Source organism: Mytilus californianus, unplaced genomic scaffold (assembly GCF_021869535.1).
Source record: "Mytilus californianus isolate M0D057914Y unplaced genomic scaffold, xbMytCali1.0.p SCAF_2, whole genome shotgun sequence".
Classification (NCBI taxonomy): Eukaryota; Metazoa; Mollusca; class Bivalvia; order Mytilida; family Mytilidae; genus Mytilus; species Mytilus californianus.
This window is the reverse complement of record NW_026262668.1, coordinates 12364705-12391807: the sequence shown is the minus strand read 5'-3', so window position 1 is coordinate 12391807 and position 27103 is coordinate 12364705. Positions and strand designations below refer to the sequence as shown.

Here is a 27103-nt window from a genome sequence, read left to right as displayed (position 1 = left end):
TTTTTAAAAACCTTCTCAAAACCAATATAACACATCTTTAATCTGCTAAGTTCTTTAATTTCACATATAAAGACCCACAATTGAGTGAATGTTTGCAATTCATATATCCTGGTGAACTTGAAATTAAGGATACTACTGAAAAAAATAAAATAACAAAAATACCGAACTCCAAGGAAAATTCAAAGTGGAAAGTCCTTTTATCAAATGGCAAAATCAAAAGCTCAAACACATCAAAGGAATAGAAAATAACTGTCATATTCCTGACTTGGTACAGACATTTTCTGAAACTAGCTAGAAGGTCTGTTTCATATCTTGATCTTTTCCTTGATATTGACACAGCTTGAAGACTTCAAAAAATAATCTATGAAAAACGTGATGATTTCAGCTTTACAACTGTCAACTTCTCAATATCTCAGTAGTAACTTATCCTCTGTCCCATCGTTTGGCATTTACATATCACAATTGATGTGTTCGGCTCTGGCATGTTCACATCATATGGAATTAATCAAATGGGGGTGCTCATGACAAAAAAACTGTTAACTGATTCGAAATGTCTGTATCTCATCTCACTTGCTTTAATTTCTTAGATCTTTGGATACCAGAATAGTTGTCTGATTGGTAAATATAATGATTGTGTCCTATTCCTCATCGTAACATATGATTGCATATCAGGAGACACTTACCATATCAACGCACACAGTCTCGCTCCATTGGGAATTAAATAAATAGATATGACTTACATACCCATTGACTTATTACCATATATTTTCCATTTGATTATATCTAAACAACTTCAAAATAGTCGTTATGACATGCCATACACAAAGCTGATTCTCTTTGAAAACTTATCAAGTATACCAGGCTTATATAAAACTAAAAGTATAGAAAACTAAACTACACATTTTGAAAAGTTGTGCTTATAATAGGGCTAAGGCTTTCTATGCCTTGGTGTAGAAAAACCTTAAATGTCACAAACTTTTGCATTTGCTTTCTACCAATTTGCTAACTCTTGGAAAACATTCGTTGCATACTCAAGAATTAAAAAAAAAAAATTTTAAATTTATACAGCAGAAAAAAACCTGCTAGATATTTCATAGTTTCATAATTAACAAATGTTTATAAGAGAAGAAATTCTGAAAAAAAACAGCATAGCTGATGTGCTTCTAAACATTATATGAATAATGTGTTTCATATAAAATCAAAGGACTATTTCATTATTACATAATATTTTAACTGAAAATGTATAATCTGCATAAAGTTTAACATTATTAATGTGAAACAGCCTTAGCCTGACATAATTCTGTAAATAATAAGTCAGTATGATCGCACACACAAATTTAATTTGTAAATTATCCAAAAATAACTACATGAACAATTCAGCTCAATATCGGTAAGTAAAGAATAAAAGACAATGGTAATTTAGAGATAACTGTATTGTATTTGAAGCTTTGCGGACATCCATCTGTAGTTTTACTGTCTCAAATTTAGTTTACCTGGCGACGTGTAGCGGAGACAGGTAAAAGGTTATTTGCGACAGTAAAACTACTGATGGACGTCCGCAAAGCTTCAAATACAATACAGTTATCTCTATTCTAATGCAAAATAAACAAATCATTCAATTTTAGTCATTATTTTAGTGTAAATTTTCATTAAACAAAAATCCCGTGAAATGATGTTATCTTCATTGGCGCCTAAACTAGGTGACGTCATAAGTATGCTTTCGGCATCAAACGTAAACACCTGGCATTTTCTGGCTTCTTGTCCGCTTCAGAATATAATTAAACTTGATAAAAAGAAGATTTTTTTGTACAAAATGTGAGTCTTTATGCTTATTATTGGAGAAATTACATGTCAATACATTCCGGAATTCAAAATGTCGGCTTCCTTAGTTACTGACAGGGAGATAGAGAATTTTAAGCTTATTGTCATCCAACCATTGATACAAAATAATTGCATTAAAATAACATATATGTAGCAGGCCTGTATTTTGGTATACAAATCACATCAAAATTGTAATGTTTCTGATAGGAACAATATATTCCTGGAGTCTGTAAACTTAATAATAAAGTAAACAAACATTCTTATATGATTTGCATATCTATAAATACTTGAATGTGAAATTTTTTCTTGGTTGACTGAACCAATTTTGTAACCTATCCAAATACTATGTTGATTTCACTGATATATTCATGCACTATACATAGTGTTTGGAATCCTGGGTTTCTAAGAACATTGACATGAAAAGAAAAAATTATAAATGTTTGGGTTGAGAATTATATGATTAAACATATTTTTTCTAGATGTTACTATAGGATTAAACATATTTTTTCTAGAGGTTATTGCTGTGTAGACTGGGCTGATTAACTCACAAACTGAATAAAAGTGTGAAGGACTTTTATCTAAACTTGTGAGTAAGCAACCCAGTTTACACATCAATAACCTCTAGAAAAACTGTTTTGTGACATATTTGGCCAGTTTAATAACCCCTGAATTGAAGTGGCATGGCTGGGTATAAAATGATGCAAATGTCTGTCCATCTGATTAATCATTGGTTAAACTTTTGGTTTTGATATGACAGTTACAGTACAGTTTGACAGAATCTTTCAAAATTTTAATTCAATATCATAGATCATAAAATACAGGTTAAGTTCGATTTTGGCGGTTTTGGTCATATTTCTGGTTTCTGGATAATATTTAAAGATCAGCTTGATCAAAAAGTCATGGACCATAAAATAAAAGTCTTCTTGAATTTTAACATTCTAACATTTACCATTCAACAGTTATACCCCTAACAGTTATCTGAAAAATTGGGATTTTTGGGTGGTTTCTGGATGATAATTAAAGCGCCACTACCAAAATCTTTTAAGATTTTAAAAAAATCTCAGGGTTCATAAAATACAGGTCAAAATCTATTTTTACAGTTTAACTATCTAACACCAAGAGTTCTGTCCCTTAATTATTTAAAAAATGCAGAATTTTTGGGTTTTGAGATGATATATAAAGTACCACTGCACAAAATTTGTTTTAAATTTTAGCATTTCATACACCATAAACTACAAGAGTTTCTAGTTGATAGTTAATGTTCTTATCAACAAAACCTTTTGAATTAAAACACATATCATACAATTTTCATTTTGACAGTGAACATTTTCTTTTCAAGAGTATGCTGTGGGCAAATTTTTGTATTCACTAGATAACTAGACCTAATTCTTTTCAAGCATGATTTTCCATTACAAAAATACACTCAAATTACATAAAATATTTTTGCAAATTGTCTGTGACACAGACTGATAACATAAATATAAATAAGAAGATGTGGTATGAGTGCCAATGAGATAACTCTCCATACAAGTCACAATGTGTAAAAAGTAATCAATTATAGTACAAATAATCATAAAGCACAAATATTCAATAGATTTACAGCACTATCAGGCTGATATCCACTTGAAATTAAACAAAAGAAATGGAACTCTTTATTAGAGAAAGTAAATATGGCCAAGTTGGTATATTTGAATTGTTTACATCTGTTTCTATGGGCTTTAAAAGTTTAATGTAGGTGCTTTATTTATGATTTTTTTGCATCTCATATACATGTTTATACTTACATGTAATTCATAGTATGGAGCTTCGAGATATTTCTAAACTTTTAAATAAAAGACAAATTTTCACTAAACAGTCTATTATGGAAGGTGCAAATACTTGTGGATCTTTTTTGTACATAAGCATAAATTCCACCGAAAAAAATTCCACAGAAAGATAAAATATTGATCTTTTAAAAACATTAATTTGCATCCCTGCCCCCGGCAAAAGTTTTTTGGGAAAAAATCCTAAAAAAAGGCAATAATCTCATCGAAAAGAGAAAGTCAGGTACCCCTATTTATATTCAGGCGTGTTTGAGTTTTGTCTTGAAAACATATAAAGCAACAATATTTGATACACCGTCTGGCTTCAGATTCTATTATTTTTATATATTAAGGCTACATTTTGACATAATAACTTTAAAAATTCACAGTACCAAAAAATAAAAGCGAAATACCTTTCTAATGAGTAACAACAACAGAGTAAGTGTGTATGATTAACAAATTTTTAATACAAAATAACAAAAACCCCTTGATGACAGACTTTACAAGTGGATCTTAAAAATACATATCTTCAAAAAATTCTCATGGAACTTTACATGAGGCTTAACAGCTAGAATATACATGTTTTTTAAAATACAACTGTCATGTAAGAATGATAATGATGCTATCTGGATAAATTTATCGGTTTTCAAGAGCTGAAATGACAGCGCGTCATTCCTACAATGGCTTCCATTTTCGCAACTGAAACACTTAGGTAGCGTAATGGGGAGATAATTTTGACACAGTAGTATCCTGACTGCAACAAATGCTCCGAGCAATATTAAAAGTAAAAACAGACATGAATGTGCTGTTCATAAAAGAAAATGATCATTTGAATATGAGACTTATGATATGAAGATGATGAGAGGCTAATTAACAAATGAATAGAAAGGAGAAGGTCCAGTAACGGCTTATTTTGGCCTAAAATTTGAAGTACATCTGATGAAAGAGTTTTGTCATTTTTTTAACTCTTTAAGTGTCTACTTCAGTCGATTAAATTAGTTTATGTAAAAGATTTGAACTGATTTGGTCATTAAAAACGCTAAAATTCAAGCTTAAATATGAAAAATCTATCAAGTATGCCATAAAACGTCACTTTTGAAATGGTTTTTGTCTAAAATGTAAGTGGCCACATTCAGTTCAGTCTCAACCTTTATATATGTTATGTATTATCATCAAATATAACATATATATAAATATTAAGTCTGAACACAAAATCGGCCACTTCCATTTGAACAAAACCTGTCTAAAAATTAGCACAAATGCTAAAATTGTGAAGATTTCAGTTATTTTGCATGAACTAATGATGCTAGTATCTGATGGGTGTGCATGGTATTGTCAAAAACAGCCCATACTTATGTAACAAAAGTATTCTACTTTTCAATAATAGCTAGAAGTTTACATTTTTAACAAATTTGTGAAAATGCTATATTTTGTGGCCAAAAAGGGGTCTTAGCGGGCCTACTCCTTCACATAAAATATTAACTTAATTGTATATTAAGGTATATTAAGGGCTAAACAGAAAATATGATCAATGAAGTCAATTCTCAAAGTCACTCCTTTGAGAATTCTCAAGATCACTACTTCAACAATCTTGAACTAAATCCTCAAGATCACTACTATGAGAACCATGAACTTAATCCTCAAGGTCACTACTTTGAGAATTTGAAAGAACTAAGCCCTAAAAGTCAATCCGCTCAGAATCCTGACCTCGATCCTCAAAGTCATTTCTTCGGAATCCTGAACTCAATCATCAAGGTAACTACTTTCGGAATCCTGAACTCAATCCTCAAGGTAACTACTATCAGAATCCTGAACTCAATCTTCAAGGTCACTACTTTCAGAATCTTCAGCTGCATTACTATTGGCTTCATGAACTTTATCAGGATCCATGCTGAGGTTTTTTATTATTTTATTAGCCAGATCCTTTATCTTAACAATTGTTTGTGGATTTTGAAGAATTGAAGTTATTCTTTCTTCACCACCTTCTTTTTTTAAAAGTGGACAATATTTCTTGGCTGTAAAATGGTAAGAATGTTAAAACAATGAATTAAATGATAGAATCATTATAATATCTTTTACTGAAAAATAATATTGTTGAGCATATACATGTGTAAACACTTGAGCTGCTTTAGAAGTTCAGATGTTGTGTGAATTTTTTTTTCTTTTCAATTTGCAAGATGTTTCAAATTATGAAAGAAGCATTTTTGCAGTAACACCATCTGCATTTGAGATCATAAAACTTATGTTAACAAATGCATCTAAATACAGATGTTAGAGCTAGAAACATTGTATAGACACCTCTATGTTGTTGAAAACTGAATGTTGCCCTCTGGATGCCTCTTCATGCCCCACCTAGGGGCATTATGTTTTTCGGTCTGGGCGTTCGTTCGTTTGTTCGTCTGTTCATCCGTCCGTTTGTTGTTTGTCCCACTTCAGGTTAAAGTTTTTGGTCAAGGTAGTTTTTGATGAAGCTGACATCCAATCAACTTGAAACTTAGTACACATGTTCCCTATGATATGATCTTTCTAATTTTAATGCCAAATTAGAGTTTTTACCCCAACTTCACGGTCCACTGAACATAGAAAATGATAGTGCAAGTGGGGCATCCATGTACTATGGACACATTCTTGTTGTTTATTTTATTATTTGCTTGCTGGTTTGTTTGTCAACTGGTTAAGCAGTTCCAGTGCAAATACAGGCCCAATAATGATCATATCGGTTGGATGACTGGCGCCAAATGTTAGTTACAACACACGGTAAGAAAACAAAAGGAACCAGTCTGTCATATTTGTATCAAAAATTAAACGAAAAGTTTTCTGTATATTTTCCTATATGTTTCAATGAAGTATTGTTGGCCCATCAATACAAAAGTAAAGTAACAAAACACTTTAAGTACCGTTCAAGGAACCTGTCTGTCATATTTTGGTGTCAAAAAGGGGTTTTCTTCTGATTAAATCCAATTGACTCCTCCACTTGCACATGTTGCAGCCATACTAGTTTGTCATCCAAATTACAAAACATAACAAGAGACTTTTTTTACTTAGTTTTAATTTGTTTCTAATGGAAAACTTTTACATGTGTGTGTCCCATATAACACTTGGACTGTATCATCCAAGGTACTTGACTCACCAAATGGCATAAATAAATTCTGCAGTTCTAAAGAAGATATTTGAAATTTCGGCAAAAATGAAAAGCAAGTTTTTTTAGGGATATGTTATTGATGCCATGTAATGAGAAAATATCAACAAGCGGCTGTCAAAATGACAGCAAACCTGGCTTTAATTACATTATCAGTGTAATTGTTAAAGAAATTCCTGATTAACAAAAGTTAAATTTGTCAATATCATTCGTGACCTCTATTTTGACATCAGTAACAACATGTTAAAATTTGAAAAGCATTGGTTGATAGGTTTTTAAATTATTGCAATCAATCAAGAGAAAAGCATTCCTATCTCTATTTTGACCACAGTTACAACATGTTAAAATTTGAAAAGCATTGGTACAACCGTTCACATTTTTTTTTGCATGGAAAAGACATACAGTGCCATTTTCAGTGGCGGATCCAAAAATTTTCATAAGGGGGTTTCACTGACTGCCTAAGAGGGAGCCCACTCCAGTCATGCTTCAGTGATTCCCTAAATAATCACCAAATTTTTCCCACAAAAGGGGGGCCCGGCCCCCTGAAAAAAACCCTAATTCCTCCTCTGATTTTCCAATCAATCAAGGACTATAACTCCTAAACAGCAAAAGCGTAGGGTCAATATTGAACTTGACCTCCATTTTTTCATACATACATGTATAAGTAAATACATGTGAAAAAATTGAAAAGCATTGGTTGAAGGGTTAATAAGTTATTGCACAGAAATGACATTAACAACTTTTTTCTAATCAATCAAGGACAATAACTCCTAAATGGCAAAAGTGAAACATCAGTAACAACACATTAAAACTCGAAAAGGATTGGTTCAATGGTTCATTGTTAATAATGCACTTTATTCATAAGTTTTGCTGCTTTTAAGATAATAAACTACACAACAGTCAACAACCATAGATCATTAAGAAAGAAAGTGGATATCTAAGGATAATCATTTTGATAGAAAAAAAATAACTTGAAGTTTTGAAGGTGAAGTAATGTACTCACGATAAACTGTTGTCAAATTGCATAGAGCCCAAACAGCCCAGTACTGAGCACCAAGAGCATGGTAAGCATCTACTATTTTTAAAATAGGTGTAAAGGATCTGCAATATAAAAAATATTAAATGATTAACATCATGTATATGTAATAGTGTATAAAATTATTTATTTTTTATTTCATAATACCGTATATCGGGTTTTTTTTTCACTAGTGTTTAATTTTCGTTTTACGGTATTCGCGGCACCTAAAGAAACAAGTAAATTTGACCCCGCGTAAATTTTCCTGCATATTCCAAGATTTATGGTTGTTTGAAAGACTGTTAATTATCGAGTATTTTGTGTTATTCGACAGATCACAAGAATATGCATACTTAATTAAGACCACACCTTTTGACAACACAGCAATCATTGACTTGTTAAAAATGTTAATTAGCGACGTTCCATATTGATTAGTGTCATAACCCGAACATTTTGCATGTAATATAAAAATAAAATAAATCATATTTATACTGCAACCAGTTGTGTTTATTTCCTAATTATAGTAACACAGCTATATTTTGTGCCATGTCAATTTCATCATGGAACACTTTTTCCACAATCAGGGGTTCATTAAGGGATAATAATAATAATAATAATAATAATAATAATCTTTATTTCAAGAGGGTATGCTCAATTAGTACAAACACTATTCTCCCTTGAGGCCCTCACACTCCACTCACAATGCATCTCACAATTTCTTCATAACAAAGATAAACATTAGAAAACATAATCAAAATTGATACATAATCATTTAAATAATTCCTGGATTTTCAAGTAAAAACTCAAAGCAGTTTGTTTTAAAAGTATTTATGTTTGACATGTGTCTTAGTGCTTCTGGTAGTTTATTCCATAAAGTTGGGCCAGAATATGAAAAAGATCTTCTAAATGTGTTTGTTCTTGCCTTTGGTATATTAAGTAATTGGGTAGTATTTGATCTAAGTTGCATTCCATTTTTATTTGTAACATAGGAGATTTTGTTAGACAAATATTCTGGGACAGATCCATATAAACATTTATGAACATATAAGGCCTTGTGGTAAATTACATGATCAGTAAATCGAAGCCATGATAACTTTTTAAACATTGTATTAGATGGGGTATCATAAGGAAGTTCAAGAATAATTCTAGCTGCTCGTTTTTGAAGTTTATCTAATCTATTTGTATTTTGGTCACTGGTGTTTCCCCAAATTGTACAACAGTAATCCAAAATAGGGAGAATATAACCATTAAAGTATAACTTTCGTGTTTCTGGGGGAGGGATTTCTTTATCCTAGACAAAAGATTTAGCCTGGTACTGATTTTTGTGCACAAAGTGTCAATTTGGGCTGTCCACTCAAGATTTTCATCAATAAAAACCCCTAGGAGCTTTTCGCCATTAACATCTCTAATGTGGGAGTTACCAACAGTCAAATTAAGAACATGGTCTGTTTTTGCTAGTTTCTGTCTAGAACCAATAACCATAGATGTAGTTTTTGTTGGATTTATATACATCTTATTTCCCTTGCACCATTCTTCAATTCTGTCTAAATCATTTGTAATGCTGTCCTGGATGGTATTTAGACTACGACCTGTGCAGTGAATGGTAGTATCATCTGCATAAAGGTCTGCTTCAGATGAGGTTATATGAAGGGGCAAATCATTAATGAACAATAAAAATAAAAGGGGGCCTAATATGGAGCCCTGAGGTACTCCAGATTTTATTTCTAGTGCCCTTGACTTGATTGTCCCATTTTCAACTTGTTGGAATCTATGAGATAGATATGATTTAAACCAGTTACATGATAAATTTGAAATTTTGTAGCACTGCAGTTTTTGAAGAAGGATAATGTGATCTACCAGATCAAATGCTTTTTTAAAATCTAGGAAGATAATACCTATAATTTCTCCATCATCAATGGCTTTCAACCACTGATCAATAAGTTTTAGTAAAGCAGTGTGACAAGAGTGGTGGCTTCTAAATCCAGACTGACTTGCATGAAGGAGCTTATATTTTAATAGGTATAGGTATAGGTGTTTGCAGACATGCTTTTCAAAAATCTTTGAAAGAGTAGGCAAAATAGATATTGGTCTATAGTTGTCGACAGTATCTTTAGGACCCTTTTTATGACTTGGCATGACACGGGCATTTTTAAGCTCAGAAGGAAATATACCAGCAGTGATACTCCTATTTATAATATAAGCTATTGACGGTGAAATAACTTCTGATGATAGTTTAAGTATGCGAGGACTGATCTGATCAATGCCTGTAGCTTTTGCAACATTTAAATTGCTAAGGCAGTCCTTAACTTCAGCAACTGTAATCAAGGGGATGTAAAACCAAGTATCTTGAGGTACTTTTGCTGCTACCTCCTCATAAATCTTATTACTATCAAATTTGTATGATTTAGATGTTGATAGGCTATCTTTCGGGGCAATATTTATAAAATGTTTGTTTAAAGCATGAACTATATGCTGAGTTTCTGTGATAACACCATTGTGTATCTTAAGTTGTGATGGAAAAGGAGAACTTTTAGTTTGGTTGAGCCCCTTGACATATTTCCATAATTCTTTTGGATTTTTAGCCTGTTCAATAGATGTTTTATAAAATTTGTTTTTTGCATCATCTATAAGTGATGTGCTTTTGTTCCTCCAGAACCTGTATCTGTCTAGATCATGCTTTTTATGGTAATAATCCCTGTTTTGTCTGGCAGTTAATATTTCAGGGGTTAACCATTCTGGCCTTTGGACATTTTTGACTCGCTTTGTTTTTGTTGGAGCATGCTTATTTAAAACATTATTGAAAAGAGAATACCAGATATTTAAAGCTTTGTCTGTGTCATGTTCTTCTTTCACAGTATTAAATGGTTTACATTGAAGTTCTTTTATAAAATTCTCTTCATTAAACTTTTTAAAACATCTATAAGTTATGATCTTGTGGCTAGAATCAGGTATTTCTTTAACATTTGTTTTTCTTGTAAGGCATACTGGGTAATGGTCACTTAATGCCAAATAAGGTACATATGTTTCAATTATATTATCGGACTTATTTGTATATATATGGTCAATGATCTTTTTACTTTTATCTGTTACTCTTATTAGATTATCAATAAGTTGTGTAAGACCATAGCACTGTATCATATGGGACCATTTGTTGTTACTACATCCTTGAGCATAGTCAATATTTATATCAATCATAATAATAATTTCTAAATCTAAGCTTGATGCTTTACTTATTTCTAATTCAAAAGCATCTATCCAGTCTACTTTCATATCAGGTGGTCTGTAAACTGAACACAAAAGAATAGGTTTTGTGGATGGAAAATTGATCTGAAGCCAAATTGATTCAACATTACCAATCTCTAAGTCTTCTCTCCTTTCATATGCCATTAAGTTGTTTATATAAACTAATACCCCACCCCCTGTTTTGTCTTGGGTTTCATGTCTATCTCTTCTTATTATGTCATAATCTTTTACTTCAATTAAATTATCACCTAATTCTGGATTTAAGAATGTTTCACATAGGCCCAAAATATGTAAACTTTTCTTTTCATTAAGGGTGAGTCTTATTTCCTCAATTTTTGGCAATATGTGCTGAATATTGAGATTAGCAATTTTTAATCCCCTTTTTTGAAGACCAAATGAATTAAGCAATTTAGGATCATTTATGCGTTTGCATTCAATTTGCAGACCACTTCCTTTCTCACCAACTATTTCACCCTTATTTGCATTGATATTGGATGAAAATAAGTTTAAAATTTGTGCAACAATTTAAATAGCTATCAATGTTTTAATTAAAGTTGCAGTATAAAAACAATATTAGGTCAATGTCATAAAAATATAAACTTTTTTGTATTCGGCACAAAACTGAAGAAGGGCTCGGTAAAACCTCTCCCTTCCCCAGTTTCTCAGCCTCATACAAAAAAGTTTATATTTTTCTGACATTGACCTAATATTATATATTTACACGATATTTGTATACCTGTAAGGATCAAAACCTTCAACTTTTATCATACTCCAATGTAAATATTTTTTGTTCCTTGAAAGTATATTTTCGTTTGTAGAACTCATATATATTTGATATCGATAAACTGTTAGTTAATTAAGTTAATGTTGTTTACAACTTGAACAATACGATACAGTTATTTTTGTGTGTGTATTTTCCCATTCAGTGAAAATTATACACAGTGAAAATTTAACCTGTCCATTTTGCCATTGATGTAAGAGTTATGATTACATTTGCAGAGTTGTAAGGAGATGACTTTGAAGTCTGTATTTTTAAAACATTTTAATAGCAATATTTTCAAATTACATTCTGTAAAATAATTAATTTTTGCCAGTTTAAAATTAATGATTTTATAGACACAACTGTTTCAAGAGGTTTTAATTTCATTACAGATTTTACTCTTCCTTGAGGATAAGATTTCCTCTAGGGAATATTTTCACATTTTTATCTTCATTGTTAATTGCGAAAAATTAACCACTCATGAATATTCCCCATTTTAAAGTAAATATATATATATTGACAATTGTACCTGTAATTTATATTCCTTGTACTTTTTAGAGGCCATCGCTGTATTGCAGAAATGACTTTTTCAGTGACATGATCTCGACTAGGAGACTGAATTGTCCAGGCAGCAGGACCATCTGCCATCATGTGAGAAAATACACCAGCAGAATTATAACTGACTTCTATTCCATCCTTCTCTGAGTCTAACAACTCACTGAAACAATAAAAAAATCATGTTAGCCTTAAAAATTCTCTAAACAGCTGGTCACAAGAGCACAGCTAAAAAATGTATCCAAAACCTTTTCATTGAAAGACAACTTTCTTTGTTTTGGCCTGTGACAACCCAATGAGACAATCCAAATTTACGTTAATCTTGAAAAGACTTTAAACAGCTGGTCACAAGTTCAAAACTAAAATTTTTTATCAAAGAAGCTTTCTTTGAGGGAGATCATTTTTAAAGATTTTTTAGTTTGGCCTGTGATTTAGATAAGGCTTTTGATTTTTTTACAGTATGATATTGTTCTTTACTTCACTTTGTGTCAAGTAGTGCATGTTTCTAAAGGACTCAGGTGGATAGTTGTCTCATTTGCAATCATACCACATTTCCTTATTTTCATAAAATAATAAAGAGAAGTACTTTAAATAATTGATTCATTGTCAGCTAGATCTCAACTGTCACAACTGTTTTCTGAATTACTTCAGTATCAATACAAGCATAATATTTATGAATCAGTACTTAATTTAATTTCAATCAGCAAACATTCTTTAAAAAAATAAGCTAGAGGCCGAAAGAGCTGGTTTACTCACATGCAAAATTTAAAACTTAATTGCTAATGTTATATATCTCCCTTCTTTTTGATTATATATGAAACCTACCAAAATATCTCAATAAATGATTTTTCCATCAGTTTTGGTCTTAAATATGGTACTTCAGCAATGTTGCCCTAGAAGATATAAAATGTTTAAACATTTACATGAAGTCTTTTACAGTTAAAAACATTACAAGAATAACAGATGGCTTTTCATAGATGTCTGTTTTATAAAAAATAACAATGTTCTGCCATGCTCTCTTTACAGCTATCTAAAATGAACAGGATTAAAATCCATTGTTTTTTTTTTATGGCAATGGCAAACCGCAGGCAACAAACCATTTCCAGACACACAAAAAAGAAAGAATTAAATATCTTATTTCTGGTGGTGCTATATCTGTGGGATTTCTTGTGTTGCTATGGTAAGGAAGTTACTTGCATTTTAGTACTTTTAGAGGTAAATGTTAGTTTTGGTTGTTGTAAATGTGTTTGGTGGAATAATTCAGTTTGAGACTTGAAATCCAATTAACTTCCTCAAAAAACACACTAGGGTATATATATCAACTTGTTTTCTATTTCTGGTGGACTTCTGTAGTTAGCTGATGTTTATTGGTTAACATATGATCTTGTCTTTATCTTATTGTTTATAATATCCTAGTGATCATTTTTTGCTTACAGTTTTTTATCTTCTTACTTTCTTTCCTAAGTACACATAGAAAGAATCAGTTAATTTTAAACAATTCTGCAAATAAGTGTTACCATACATTGCAAAACTCAGCGTGCTTATTTGATCTTATTCTGTCTTTTCATTATTTCAAATTACTTGGTATTTCAAGGTAATGTTTTCAATGATATCCTCATTCAAAAAAAATGTTTACTGAATTATCTCCCCATAAAATAAAAAAAAACCTTTAATGTTGACTGAGTTATCTCCCCATATAATAAAAAAAGAACTTAAATGTTTACTGAGTTATCACCCCTCGTAAGGGTTCCGCGGAACCCAGTGTCACGCCTACTTTTTCTGTTAATCGCAGGCTCAACAAAAATGAGGAAGTAAATCAATAAAAATATTCCTCTTGATACTATCTTTTGATTGTAAGAAGCTTCTGTCCAAGTTTGGTAAAAATCCAGGATAGTTTATGAATCTAATAAATGTTTAAAAACTTTAACTGCAGACTGAATGTAATGTTAACTGGAAGAAAACAAAATATCCTTCTAGATACTAGCATTTGATCATAAACAAGCTTCTGTCCAAGTTTGGTACAAATCCAAAATAGTATAAGAAAGTTATTAAAATTTTAAAAACTTTAACCACAGAGTGAATGTGTTGTTTCCTGGCAGAAAATCTAAGTCCATTTATAAGTAAAATACGGAAAAATTGGATTTTTTTTTTTTACAAAATTTACTTCTGGATACTAGCTTTTGATCATAAACAAGCTTCTGTCCAAGCTTGGTATAAATCCAAAATAGTATAAGGAAGTTATTAAAATTTTAAAAACTTTAACCACAGAGTGAATGTAATATTTCCTGGCAGAAAAACTAAGTCCATTTATAAGTAAAATACGGAAAAAACGGAATTTTATTTTTACAAAATTTACTTCTGGATACTATCTTATGATCATAAACAAGCTTCTGTCCAAGTTTGGTAGAAATCCTGGATAGTTTAAGAAAGTTATTAAAATTTCAAAAACTTTAACCACAGAGTGAATATTTGTGGACGCCGCCGCCGCCGCCGACGACAACGACAACGCCAACAGAATGTAGGATCGCTATGTCTCGCTTTATCGACTCAAGTCGAAGGCTCGACAAAAAAGAACTTAAATGTTTACTAAGTTATCACCCAATACAATAAAGAGAACTTGGTTGTTTACTGAGCTATCTCCCTTTCTTAGGGCTATTCCATTAAAATGTATGTGGGAGGGTAGGAAGGGACTTTCAAAATATCCCTACAACCAAGAACCATTTTTTAGATAATTTTGCATAATGGTAATAGACGCATACTGAAAAAAGACCCATGACCCACATTCAATAATTAAACTTCCTTTCCTACCCTCCCACATACATTTTAATAGAATAGCCCTTTTTATACAATAAAATTCAAACCTCAAAAGATCAATGCTAATTTTCTGCAGTATAGCATATTCTAAATACAATTTTAAAATATAATTAAATGTTTGATTCTCAAAAGACTAAAATAAGGAAACATACCATAAGTCCCATCATATTTCTAAGCAATTCAGGTTTTTCTGGGAAAGTCTACAATATAAATAACAACAGAAATATATTAAAACATTCACTGACATTCAAAGGACTACCTTTATTTGTTTTGGCTAATTTGTTTCTCTGATGAGAAATTACAAGACTAGACTAAAGAGACCTAACATGATAGGACAAGTTTTTGATGATAGAACCTTTCTATTTGGGAATTTTCAAGAAAGTATGACCTCTTTCATATTTGCAAAAAGATTATCAATTGTTTTGTTAAAACCTCTATTATATATGTGTTCTTGCTGATTAAGTTCCCATCTTCACACAAAACAAAAAGAAAACATTGAATTTGATGGTAAAAATACTTTAATTATATTGCACATGCATAATATTAACAACCTTTCTCTTACAAAGAAATCATTTATCATTGAGCAGTTTCAAGGAAAGAATTCAAATTGCAACCTGAAAAAGTGTTTGGCCAATTGTAAATCTGAAAGGCCAATGCCTTTTACTTTAACAAAGTTAAACTACTACCGTTAAATTCAGATATTATTGTGTGCATTTTTTTTTTTGCGATTTTTGGAGAATGGATAAAAATGTGAGATCAATTTTTGCGATGTATCCTGTATCAAAATGTGCATTCTTATCATTGCAATACTCACCCAGTCGCATTTTTCACATTAATAAAAACCTAGCAATAATTTCTGAATTTACGGTATTAAATCTTATCAAATATTTGTTATAATTTATCAATATTCCTATTTAGTCAACCCCGAAAACAAATTATCCTAACAAACAAGTGTTCTCTTTGCTAATAAAAGCAGAAATTTAAACCTTATAATCTTATAAGCATATACAATAGTTTTTAGTTAAAAACAAAACCATGGAAATACTTTAAATCATCATTTTTTTTTAAAGCTTTCCATTGAAAGAATAAACTAATATCCTAATTTTTTTTAATAAATGCGTGATACCGGGTAAGTGGTAAAGCAACATACCTCTAAACATTCTATGAATAAAGACATTCCATTATGTTCCATAAATCTGTCACAATTTACAGCAGTTTCATCTGAAAAAAGTATTTCGATATTCTTATTAGGAGCATATTCCATTATCTTATAGATTCCAATTATATGCATAATCAAACATGTGTATTTCTTTGTAGAGGTTGAATCAAACTTATTTTAATGATTTTATTTCCATCACCAGTCAAAGCATGGTTAAATTGAAAATTTGGTAATACGTATATCATATTTGTTTTTCGTTCATTGTTTTGTACATAAATCAGGCCGTTATTTTTCTCATTTGAATTGTTTTACATTTGTCATTTCAGGGCCTTTTATAGCTGACTATGCGGTATGGGTTTTGCTCATTGTTGAAGGCGTATGGTGACCTACAGTAGTTATTAACTTCTATGTCATTTGGTCTCTGGTGGAGAATTTTCTCATTGGCAATCATTCCACATCTTCTTATTTTTATATAAATGGAGAATTGGGAATATGTAAATGAGACAGCAGCCTATCAACACAAGTTCACACAAAAGGCATTAAATGGATCTAAATCATTCTTACAAAGACAAAATTAAATTCATAACAGAAACCAAACATTATTTTTTTTAGATATCAGTACAGGTTACATTTAAGCTTTACATTGTAGATGATGCTACAAATTTCCCAGTGTTTACTTATTTCTTTTCTATGTATCTGTATGTATGTGGATTATTGCCTTATTTACATCTATTTTGGTTTTTTTTTAAATATATATTGTTAGACATTAATAGTTTTTCCTTGAAGCATTCATTCTTATTGCTAAACCGATCACATAATATGTTAGCTTCTACTGCTAAACTAACCAACACACAAACTAACATGTCACATTCCATATTGTACTCCATGCCATTTCCATGATCTAACCAAATTCTACATACTAACCTGTCACATTCGACATTGTACTCCGTGTCATTTCCATGATCTAATCAAAATCTACCTTCTAACCTGTCACATTCCACATTGTACTCCATGTCATTTCCATGATCTAACCAAATTCTACATACTAACCTGTCACATTTGACATTGTACTCCGTGTCATTTCCATGATCTAATCAAAATCTACCTTCTAACCTGTCACATTCCACATTGTACTCCATGTCATTTCCATGATCTAACCAAAATCTACCTTCTAACTTGTGACATTCGACATTGTACTCCATGTCATTTCCATGATCTAATCAAAATCTACCTTCTAACCTGTCACATTCCATATTGTACTCCATGTCATTTCCATGATCTAACCAAATTCTACATACTAACCTGTCACATTCCACATTGTACTCCATGTCATTTCCATGATCTAACCAAATTCTACATACTAACCTGTCACATTCCACATTGTACTCCATGTCATTTCCATGATCTAACCAAATTCTACATACTAACCTGTCACATTCCACATTGTACTCCATGTCATTTCCATGATCTAACCAAATTCTACATACTAACCTGTGACATTCCACATTGTACTCCATGTCATTTCCATGATCGAACCAAAATCTACATACTTTCCTGTCACATTCCACATTGCACTCCATGCCATTTCCATGATCTAACCAAAATCAACCTTCTAACCTGTGACATTTGACATTGTACTCCATGCCATTTCCATGATCTAATCAAAATCTACATACTAACCTGTGACATTCCACATTGTACTCCATGCCATTTCCATAACTTATCTAAATCTACATACAAACATGTGTATTTCTTTGTAGAGGTTGAAATCAAACTTATTTTAATGATTTTATTTCCATCACCAGTCAAAGCATGGTTAAATTGAAAATTTGGGAATACGTACGGTATATCATATTTGTTTTTCGTTCATTGTTTTGTACATAAATCAGGCCGTTATTTTTCTCATTTGAATTGTTTTACATTTGTCATTTCAGGGCCTTTTATAGCTGACTATGCGGTATGGGTTTTGCTCATTGTTGAAGGCGTATGGTGACCTAAAGTAGTTATTAACTTCTATGTCATTTGGTCTCTGGTGGAGAATTGTCTCATTTGCAATCATTCCACATCTTCTTATTTTTATATAAATGGAGATTTGGGAATATGTAATTGAGACAGCAGCCTATTAACACAAGTTCACACAAAAGGCATTAAATGGATCTAAATCATTCTTACAAAGACAAAATTAAATTCATAACAGAAACCAAACATTATTTTTTTAGATATCAGTACAGGTTACATTTAAGCTTTACATTGTAGATGATGCTACAAATTTCCCAGTGTTTACTTATTTCTATTCTATGTATCTGTATGTACCTGGATTATTGCCTTATTTACATCTATTTTGGTTTTTTTTTAAATATATTTTGTTAGACATTAATAGTTTTTCCTGGAAGCATTCATTCTTATTGCTAAACAGATCACATAATATGTTAGCTTCTACTGCTAAACTAACCAACACACAAACTAACATGTCACATTCCATATTGTACTCCATGCCATTTCCATGATCTAACCAAATTCTACATACTAACCTGTCACATTCACCATTGTACTCCATGTCATTTCCATGATCTAACCAAAATCTACCTTCTAACCTGTCACATTCCACATTGTACTCCGTGTCATTTCCATGATCTAACCAAATTCTACATACTAACCTGTCACATTCGACATTGTACTCCATGTCATTTCCATGATCTAATCAAAATCTACCTTCTAACCTGTCATATTCCACATTGTACTCCATGTCATTTCCATGATCTAATCAAAATCTACCTTCTAACCTGTCACATTCCACATTGTACTCCATGTCATTTCCATGATCTAACCAAAATCTACATTCTAACTTGTGACATTCGACATTGTACTCCATGTCATTTCCCTGATCTAATCAAAATCTACCTTCTAACCTGTCACATTCCACATTGTACTCCATGTCATTTCCATGATCTAACCAAATTCTACATACTAACCTGTGACATTCCACATTGTACTCCATGTCATTTCCATGATCTAACCAAATTCTACATACTAACCTGTGACATTCGACATCGCACTCCATGTCATTTCCATGATCTAACCAAAATCAACATACTAACCTGTCATATTCCACATTGTACTCCATTTCATTTCCATGATCTAACCAAATTCTACATACTAACCTGTGACATTCCACATTGTACTCCATGTCATTTCCATGATCTAACCAAAATCTACCTTCTAACCTGTCACATTCCACATTGTACTCCATGTCATTTCCATGATCTAACCAAATTCTACATACTAACCTGTCATATTCCACATTGTACTCCATGTCATTTCCATGATCTAACCAAATTCTACATACTAACCTGTCATATTCCACATTGTACTCCATGTCATTTCCATGATCTAACCAAATTCTACATACTAACCTGTCACATTCCACATTGTACTCCATGTCATTTCCATGATCTAACCAAAATCAACCTTCTAACCTGTGACATTTGACATTGTACTCCATGCCATTTCCATGATCTAATCAAAATCTACATACTAACCTGTGACATTCCACATTGTACTCCATGCCATTTCCATAACTTATCGAAATCTACATACTAACCTGTAATATTCCACATTATACTCCATGCCATTAACATGACTTATCAAAATTAACATTCTAACCTGTAATAATGCACATTTTCTTACGGGTCAAAACTATTACGATGCCATTTCCATGACATATCAAATTCTACATACTAACCTGTGACATTCCACATTGTACTCCATGCCATTTCCATGATTTCATCACAATTATTGTCATTCAGTCTATTAAGAATTGTATCCAACATTATCTAAATAAAAGAGAAATAAATTGTTAAGTTATCCTCTTTTTTCCAAAAAACTTCACATCAATCATAAAATTATTTGTGGAATAACAGTGAGGGGCAAGTAGGTGTACCTTTCTACTTCCTGCATTATTTCCTTATATTTTTTATATTACCGCACCCCCTCCATTAATCAGGACCCTTCTCAACTTAACTTTTCTGGCAGTCTACCAGTACCCAGGTGAAATTTAAGTATTAACAAAAAGTTTAAGTGTATGTTTTACCTGAATTGCACCTAAATCCCCAACAACTTTCTTCTCTTCCCCGTCTACTTGACAAGCAAGGTGGTTGATCATATACAGTGTGATTCTTTGAATGAACTCTTCTTGTCCATCTTCATGGTTTAAATTTAGTAATGTTGAAATCATTCTACGGTAACAATACAACTGAAACAATTTAGATTATTATACTTCATGTTAAAATGCTACCTTTCTATTTGTTAATACGAGGGTGCAATCAACTTTAACAAAGTCAATAAAAAGCAGTGTAAAGCCAGAAAAAACTGTTTGGTCTAGTAAAGGAAGTAAAGTAAAGGAAATTTATTGTACCAAGTATCAGGTCAAAATATTAAGACTTACTGGAATATTTTTAAATGGGTCAAAACTATTACAATGTGGTGATTGATACATTTGAAGATACAAGCTTCACTTTATATAAGGTCAATATTTTGTTGGTCATTGCATTGTCAAATTGCCTCTTGTTACAGTGTAATGACTGTCTCTAGAAGTACTTTTATTTGCATGTACATAATCAGGCTGTTAGTGTTCTTGCTTGAATTGTTTTATATTTGTCATTTTGGGGCTTTTTATAGCTTGTTATGCGATATGGGTTTTGATCATTGTTGAAGGCGTATGGTGATCTAAAGTTGCTAACTTCTACGTCATTTGTTCTGTAGTGGAGAGTTGTTTCATTGGCAATCATACAATATCTTCTTATTTTTATATTTTAAGTACAATGTAGTAAACTATAGTAAGTAAGATTGTCAAACCATTATGCTTAGTGTTTCACTCATAATTGATAGTTCATAACAATGTACATTTCCTTTTTTTTGTATCCTTTTGCATGTCTCATTGATATATCCCATATATCCTTTAAATCGTAATAAGATAATCAGTAATAAAGTGTCAATTCTTCAAATAATTTTATTATCCATATATCTTACTTTTGACAGTCCAATTCTCATAATCATTTGATTTGAATGTACCTACAGAAAAGAGTTGTGACTTTTTTGTGACAATATTGCTAATGTTTTCTTGAATTTCCTCTTTTTTCTCCTAAAAGACAGATATACTCACAACATCCTGTGGCATTGTAAGGTGGCATAAAGTCAAACAACAATTTCTTATCATCTGAAAAAAAATCATATAAAACTGTAACCATTTTGAAGATTGTGAAATACAATGATAGGTAGGCTTATCAATTTTCATAGATTTTGTAATTTAATACAGCTATGGAATCAAGTGCTCAACAAAATGTAAATTTTCCATTGGATGCTTAAATGCAACTGTTGCATAGTCTTCAATTTTCTATGTAGTGTTTGGGCCTCAATGGCAAAGTGGTTTAAGTAGTCCAACTACTGTATCAATAGCCTGTCAACACTGAGGTTGTGAGTTTGAATCCTGCACAAGGCAGGTGCGTTCGACTCCGATCTCAATTGACACGGATTGTCAGTTTTCCTGCCAAAGGTTGTGGTTCTCTCTGGGCACTCCAGCTTCCTCCACCAATAAAAGCTGACTGCCACAAAATAGCACAATAGTGCTGAAAGTGGTGTTAAACACCAATCAATTAATCAATCAATCTATGTAGTGATTTGTAGACTATTGTTTATCTTTTATTCTTTTGCCATATGTTTTGTTGGCCTTTCTATGACCTTTGAGATTTCATTGCCACTGTTGGTATCTTCCACCTCTTTTTCTCAAGAACCAAAAACCAATATTACCTCCAACTTTGAAAATTGTCCATCTAATATATACATGAACTAACAATATCTGTAGATCATAGATTCAGTGTTGTTAAATGTTACATTGCATGTGATGAAAATTGACTGGATGGATCATAGAAACAATATTTAAAGTACTATTACATATTCATATATAATTAAAATGGCTACCCAGATGACCAATAATGATTAAGTTGCTTACACTCCTTTTACTTTTACAAGACAATCTTGCCATTCTATAACTTTTCTGTAAAGTTTAGCTACAGTCAATTAAACTATTAATGAGTTGTGCATATAAAGGTTTAAATACAGATAAGTCAATCTAGACAGACAAACAGACTGTTTAGTATATAAACCAAGAATCTTCAGAGGTTTTAATTAAGTTTTTGAATGTGTAAAATTGCTTTGCCTTTCTTTGAAATAATCTTAACAACAGATTGGTCAAATCTCTTATGAATATCTGGCATTTTGAAACAAAAAATTTTAATTAACCATCAATATGCAGCAAGGAACACAATTTTTTTAAATAATTAAAACTAGAAAGCAACATCTGATCCAACAAATATTTTTTTAATAATGTCATTAATTCTATTTTCTAATGACACCTACATCTGTAACATACCAAGTAAAGATCATCTAAATTAAAAATAAATGGGGAATGTGTCCATGGGACACAGATGATGCCCCCGCTTGCATATAACGTTATAAAGGGATATAACTCAAGAACTGTAAACAAATTTTGGGACGTACGTACATACGTACGGACAGACAAGGGTAAAACTTAATGCCCCCTCCGCTACGGCGGGGACATAAAAAAGATAAGATGTCTTATATTTATATGCAGGTTTTCTTAATAGTTCATAAAGTTGTTGTCTCATCATATATCTATCTTCCGAGTATCTATCATCCAAGTACTGCAAGCTTTTTTTTGAGAAAAGAAATTACATATATTCAAAACTTACAACATTATCAGCCTCTGGATCTTCCATTCCCTCTAGTAAACAATTTATTAACACTCTAAAACATAAAGAGATAGGTGTCATTAATAAAATAATAAGTAAAGCCTATATAGAGTAGTAAACTTATCTAAAATATTGAAATTGTTGAATATGAACAAATATAATATTCTTACACAACAAGTTGAAATGCAAACTCAGGCTCACAGATGATACCCCTGTTATAGGTAAACAGGAAGTTGATGAGCAACTGACGTGAAAACAAATAAAACGGTACAGTATGCTAACAGGAAGCCTGACATTATTCTCCAAAGTTCCTGAGAAACAAGAATGTGTCCACAGTACACGGATGCCCCACCTCACACTATCATTTGCTATGTTCAGTGGACCGTGAAATTGGGGTCAAAACTCTAATTTGGCATTAAAATAAGAAAGATCATATCATAGGAAACATGTGTACTAAGTTTCAAGTTGATTGGACTTCAACTTCATCAAAAACTACCTTGACCAAGTACTTTAACCTGAAACCGGGACAGATGGCCAGATGGATGGATGGACGGACGAATGGACACACAGGCCAGAAAACATAATGCCCCTACTACTATCGTAGGTGGGACATAAAAAATGTGACAAAATTTCGTTCAAGGCTAGCCGACTGACTTAAAACATTAAGATTTGGGGAACCATGTGAAACACTCCAACTAACTAATAAATGACCATTATGTATCAGAATATATAAGTTTTCAGTAAATAGGAAGTTGATAAGCTATGAATCTGAAAATGCATCACACAGTATAGAATGTTTACATGTAGCTTGATACCAAATTTCAGAAAATTCTAATATGTAGTTTCTGAGAAAAATGTGACAAACATTTCATAGTCATTTTGTGCAATAATATATAAGTATTCAGTAAACAGGAAGTAACTAAGTTGATCAGTGATGAATGTCAAATATAGCATGCTAATATAAAGCCTGAAACCAAATGCTGAAATATGTAGTTAATTAGAAAAATGAGACAGAAATTTCATGAGACACATGGACAAATAGACAGGGTTAAAACAGTTTACCTCTCTTTTGGCATGGGGATATAACTATAGCTAGCTATATATAGTTATCTAATAAATTATAAGCTTAAGCAAAAACAATGTCCCATAACTTTATACTGACCTGTTGTATAATTCCAAAAAATATCTTTAAGGTTGCAAACTTGTAATGTTACTTAATTCTCCGAGAAACAACCCTTTTATGAACATTTTGATAACTTATTTCAAATCTATAGCATAATCCATATAATTATGGTGTGATATAGATTCTACCTCTCAAGACTAGTATATATGTACATTAACAACTTCAAGAAAATGATGCCAAAATGGTCCTTTGTCATTCCTAGTTTCTTGTAGCATTACCTTGTAACCTGACAAACATAGCCCAAAAGTTAAATAATGAAGTGATGAGACTATCAGATGAATAATAAATAACAAAATGTGTCAGAAAGATACAGTTTAATTTGAAGTTTTAATATTTCATGGCATTTGTGTACATTCTTCAAAAAAACATGTTTAGAGATTTTGGATATTGTCTTCTGAAAAATTAGTCTCCTGAGAGGAATTTATTGCTTTTTGCAAAAGACATTTCCTTTTGTTTTTTGTAATTTTGTTTTTTGTACTTTTGGAGTGCTGTTTCGTTGATGTATACTCCTTATCTTCTTTTATTCATACACAAATTGAAAAATGATTATCTCTTGTGCGCATCTAACAATATCTGTCTTTTCAATTCATAATTGTTATAGAATGATCAGCAATACCTTTTCTGCTTCTGAGTGATGTAGGACTTCTGTTCACCTTTCATTATATAAAACAGTGAGGCACTGCAAAACCAGAAAATACAATTGAACACTTTTATCATGAAAACATAATATACAAACAAAATACACATATTTTAGATTTCTTTACTTATACATGATTAACTACTAGCTATGTAATCAAATTTTATTTTCCCTTTTTATTGAAGAAAACTAGATTTTCTTTCACAAGGCAAGAACATATTTATCTCTGTGTTTAGATTAAGCATTCCAATCCATAAAAGGTAGATAAAGACATTGCCTTAAATATTGTTTATTTGTGCACAGCTAACAAACAGTCATCTAAAATGTGAAATCTGAATTTCTACCGTAACTCATGTTGAATACAAAGTTCAATTGAAATCTTATCAAAAGTTTTATAATTCATTGTCAGGACATTGTACTCAATTACAAAATAATCTGATCTTAACCTTTTCTTTTGTGAAAGAACTGAAATAAATTTTGAGAGAGAGAATTTGAAAACCCATTTTAAGATACTTCATTTAAATTTCTGCAGTGATACTTTTACTACTCTTCATAAACCCTGAGTGACATGATTAATTTAACCATTGATTTTCAAATTAATAAGCAGAACAACCCTATAATAGGGAAAATAGTTCCCTCCCATTCTTTTGATGGTGGTCTAGTTCCCTCCCATTCTTTTGATGGTGGTCAAGACATATAATAAGACTCACTATGTATTTTCAACATTACTTGCTAAAAGTAGTAACAAGATTATTGTAGAAATATTCTGTATTCTTACCTCCCAGATATCTGTATATGCTTATCATCTTTATGTCTTTTCATTGCTGCTAGAATTCCCTGAAAATAATAAAAAAAATATTTTGGGATGATGAATTATCTATATAAACAATAAGTGAATTAGCAAAAGACTTATAGTATAATCTTCTTTGAACTTTAGTATGTCTTGAAAAAATTAAATTATTCTTTAAGTGGTAGAATAATAAAACAAATTGCAGTAAATTCAGACATTAATGCATGCATTTATTATTGCAAATCTTTGACTACTGGCAAAAATGTGAAATCTAATTAATGTGATTGCAAAAATTTTATGAATGAAATTACTACTGAAATTATGAATGAGAGTTTTTATTTATTGTGAACCTGAAACTGTTACATTTTTTGCATTAATAAAACATCCCATTAATTTCTGAATTTACAGTAAACATGAAGATTAAAAACACCATTGTCTGTCCAGTAGCATGTGTTTTCACCTTCAGTGCTCTATTGCAAGTCTACACATCTTAAAAGTCTGCTCTTCAAAAAATATGAAAATACAATGCATAGATTTGAAAGATGCAAAGCTTAGTAATATTCCAAAGTTGCTAGAAAGGGTATTATGGTGACATGAATTAACTTATTATATAATACTAAAAGAGGCAAAAGATACCAAAGGGGCATTCAAATCCATAAGTCTAAAAGAAACTGACAATGCAGTGGTAAGAAGCAAAAAACAATGAAAAGGCAAACAACAGTACACAAAACACAACATAGAAAACTAAACACTGAGCAATACGAGTCAAACCCCACCAAATACCATGGGGTAATCTCAGGTACATCTCTCAGTCTGCATGCTGTACAACCCAAGTTAGTAATATTCACATACTATTGATTTACTTAGTAGATATTGAGGTTACTGTAGAACCAATCCCAAGATTAGATAATATTTGATTATATTTAAAACACATTAATGCACTTGAATAATCTTATGTACACATTAAAACGGTGTTTGGTGGTGATGGTGTTAACATTTGTATCAGTCATCTATAACTAGCAGGCCATCAATTTATATTTGAAAGCAATAAGTTATTAACAATGCTGCCAAATTTGGTCTAAAAACATGGCTTAAAATCTCTTCAATAGAAAATTTTTCCCAAAATTTGCATACACAAAAAGGCAGTCTTCCAACACAAGAATCAGACAGAGGCCATCATGTGACCATTTCAACAACAGATTTTGGTTTTGGAATTGCAAAAATAAAGATTCCTACAGATTTGTGCCAACCTTCCATTGTGTTTGAAAGTCAAGAATTACCAAAAAATCATTTCTTTAACAAGTTGAAGTAAAAATGAGCATTGATCATCTCTAAAAATATATTCTCTTTGACCAACATATTTGTGCACAAGATTTACAAGTCTTGTATTTCCTTATGGTTTAAAATTTTAGATACAT

General features: G+C 31.5%; 1 protein-coding gene across 2 annotated transcripts in view; it reads right to left on the bottom strand.

The window, feature by feature from the left end:
• Window positions 1-1320: 1320 nt before the first annotated feature.
• LOC127729253 (protein zer-1 homolog) overlaps window positions 1321-27103 on the bottom strand; it is a 46297-nt gene continuing 20514 nt past the window's right edge. For both annotated transcript variants that reach the window (XM_052236992.1, XM_052236991.1), the window contains exons 7-18: window positions 25674-25732; window positions 24875-24937; window positions 23076-23130; window positions 21470-21523; window positions 20399-20560; window positions 20051-20141; window positions 16300-16370; window positions 15302-15349; window positions 13161-13228; window positions 12310-12498; window positions 7766-7863; window positions 1321-5638 (exon numbers count right to left, since the gene is read on the bottom strand). In XM_052236992.1, coding sequence (XP_052092952.1) covers window positions 5439-5638; window positions 7766-7863; window positions 12310-12498; window positions 13161-13228; window positions 15302-15349; window positions 16300-16370; window positions 20051-20141; window positions 20399-20560; window positions 21470-21523; window positions 23076-23130; window positions 24875-24937; window positions 25674-25732 — 1158 coding nt within the window. In that variant the 3' untranslated portion in view covers window positions 1321-5438. The remainder of the gene's footprint in view (window positions 5639-7765; window positions 7864-12309; window positions 12499-13160; window positions 13229-15301; window positions 15350-16299; window positions 16371-20050; window positions 20142-20398; window positions 20561-21469; window positions 21524-23075; window positions 23131-24874; window positions 24938-25673; window positions 25733-27103) is intronic.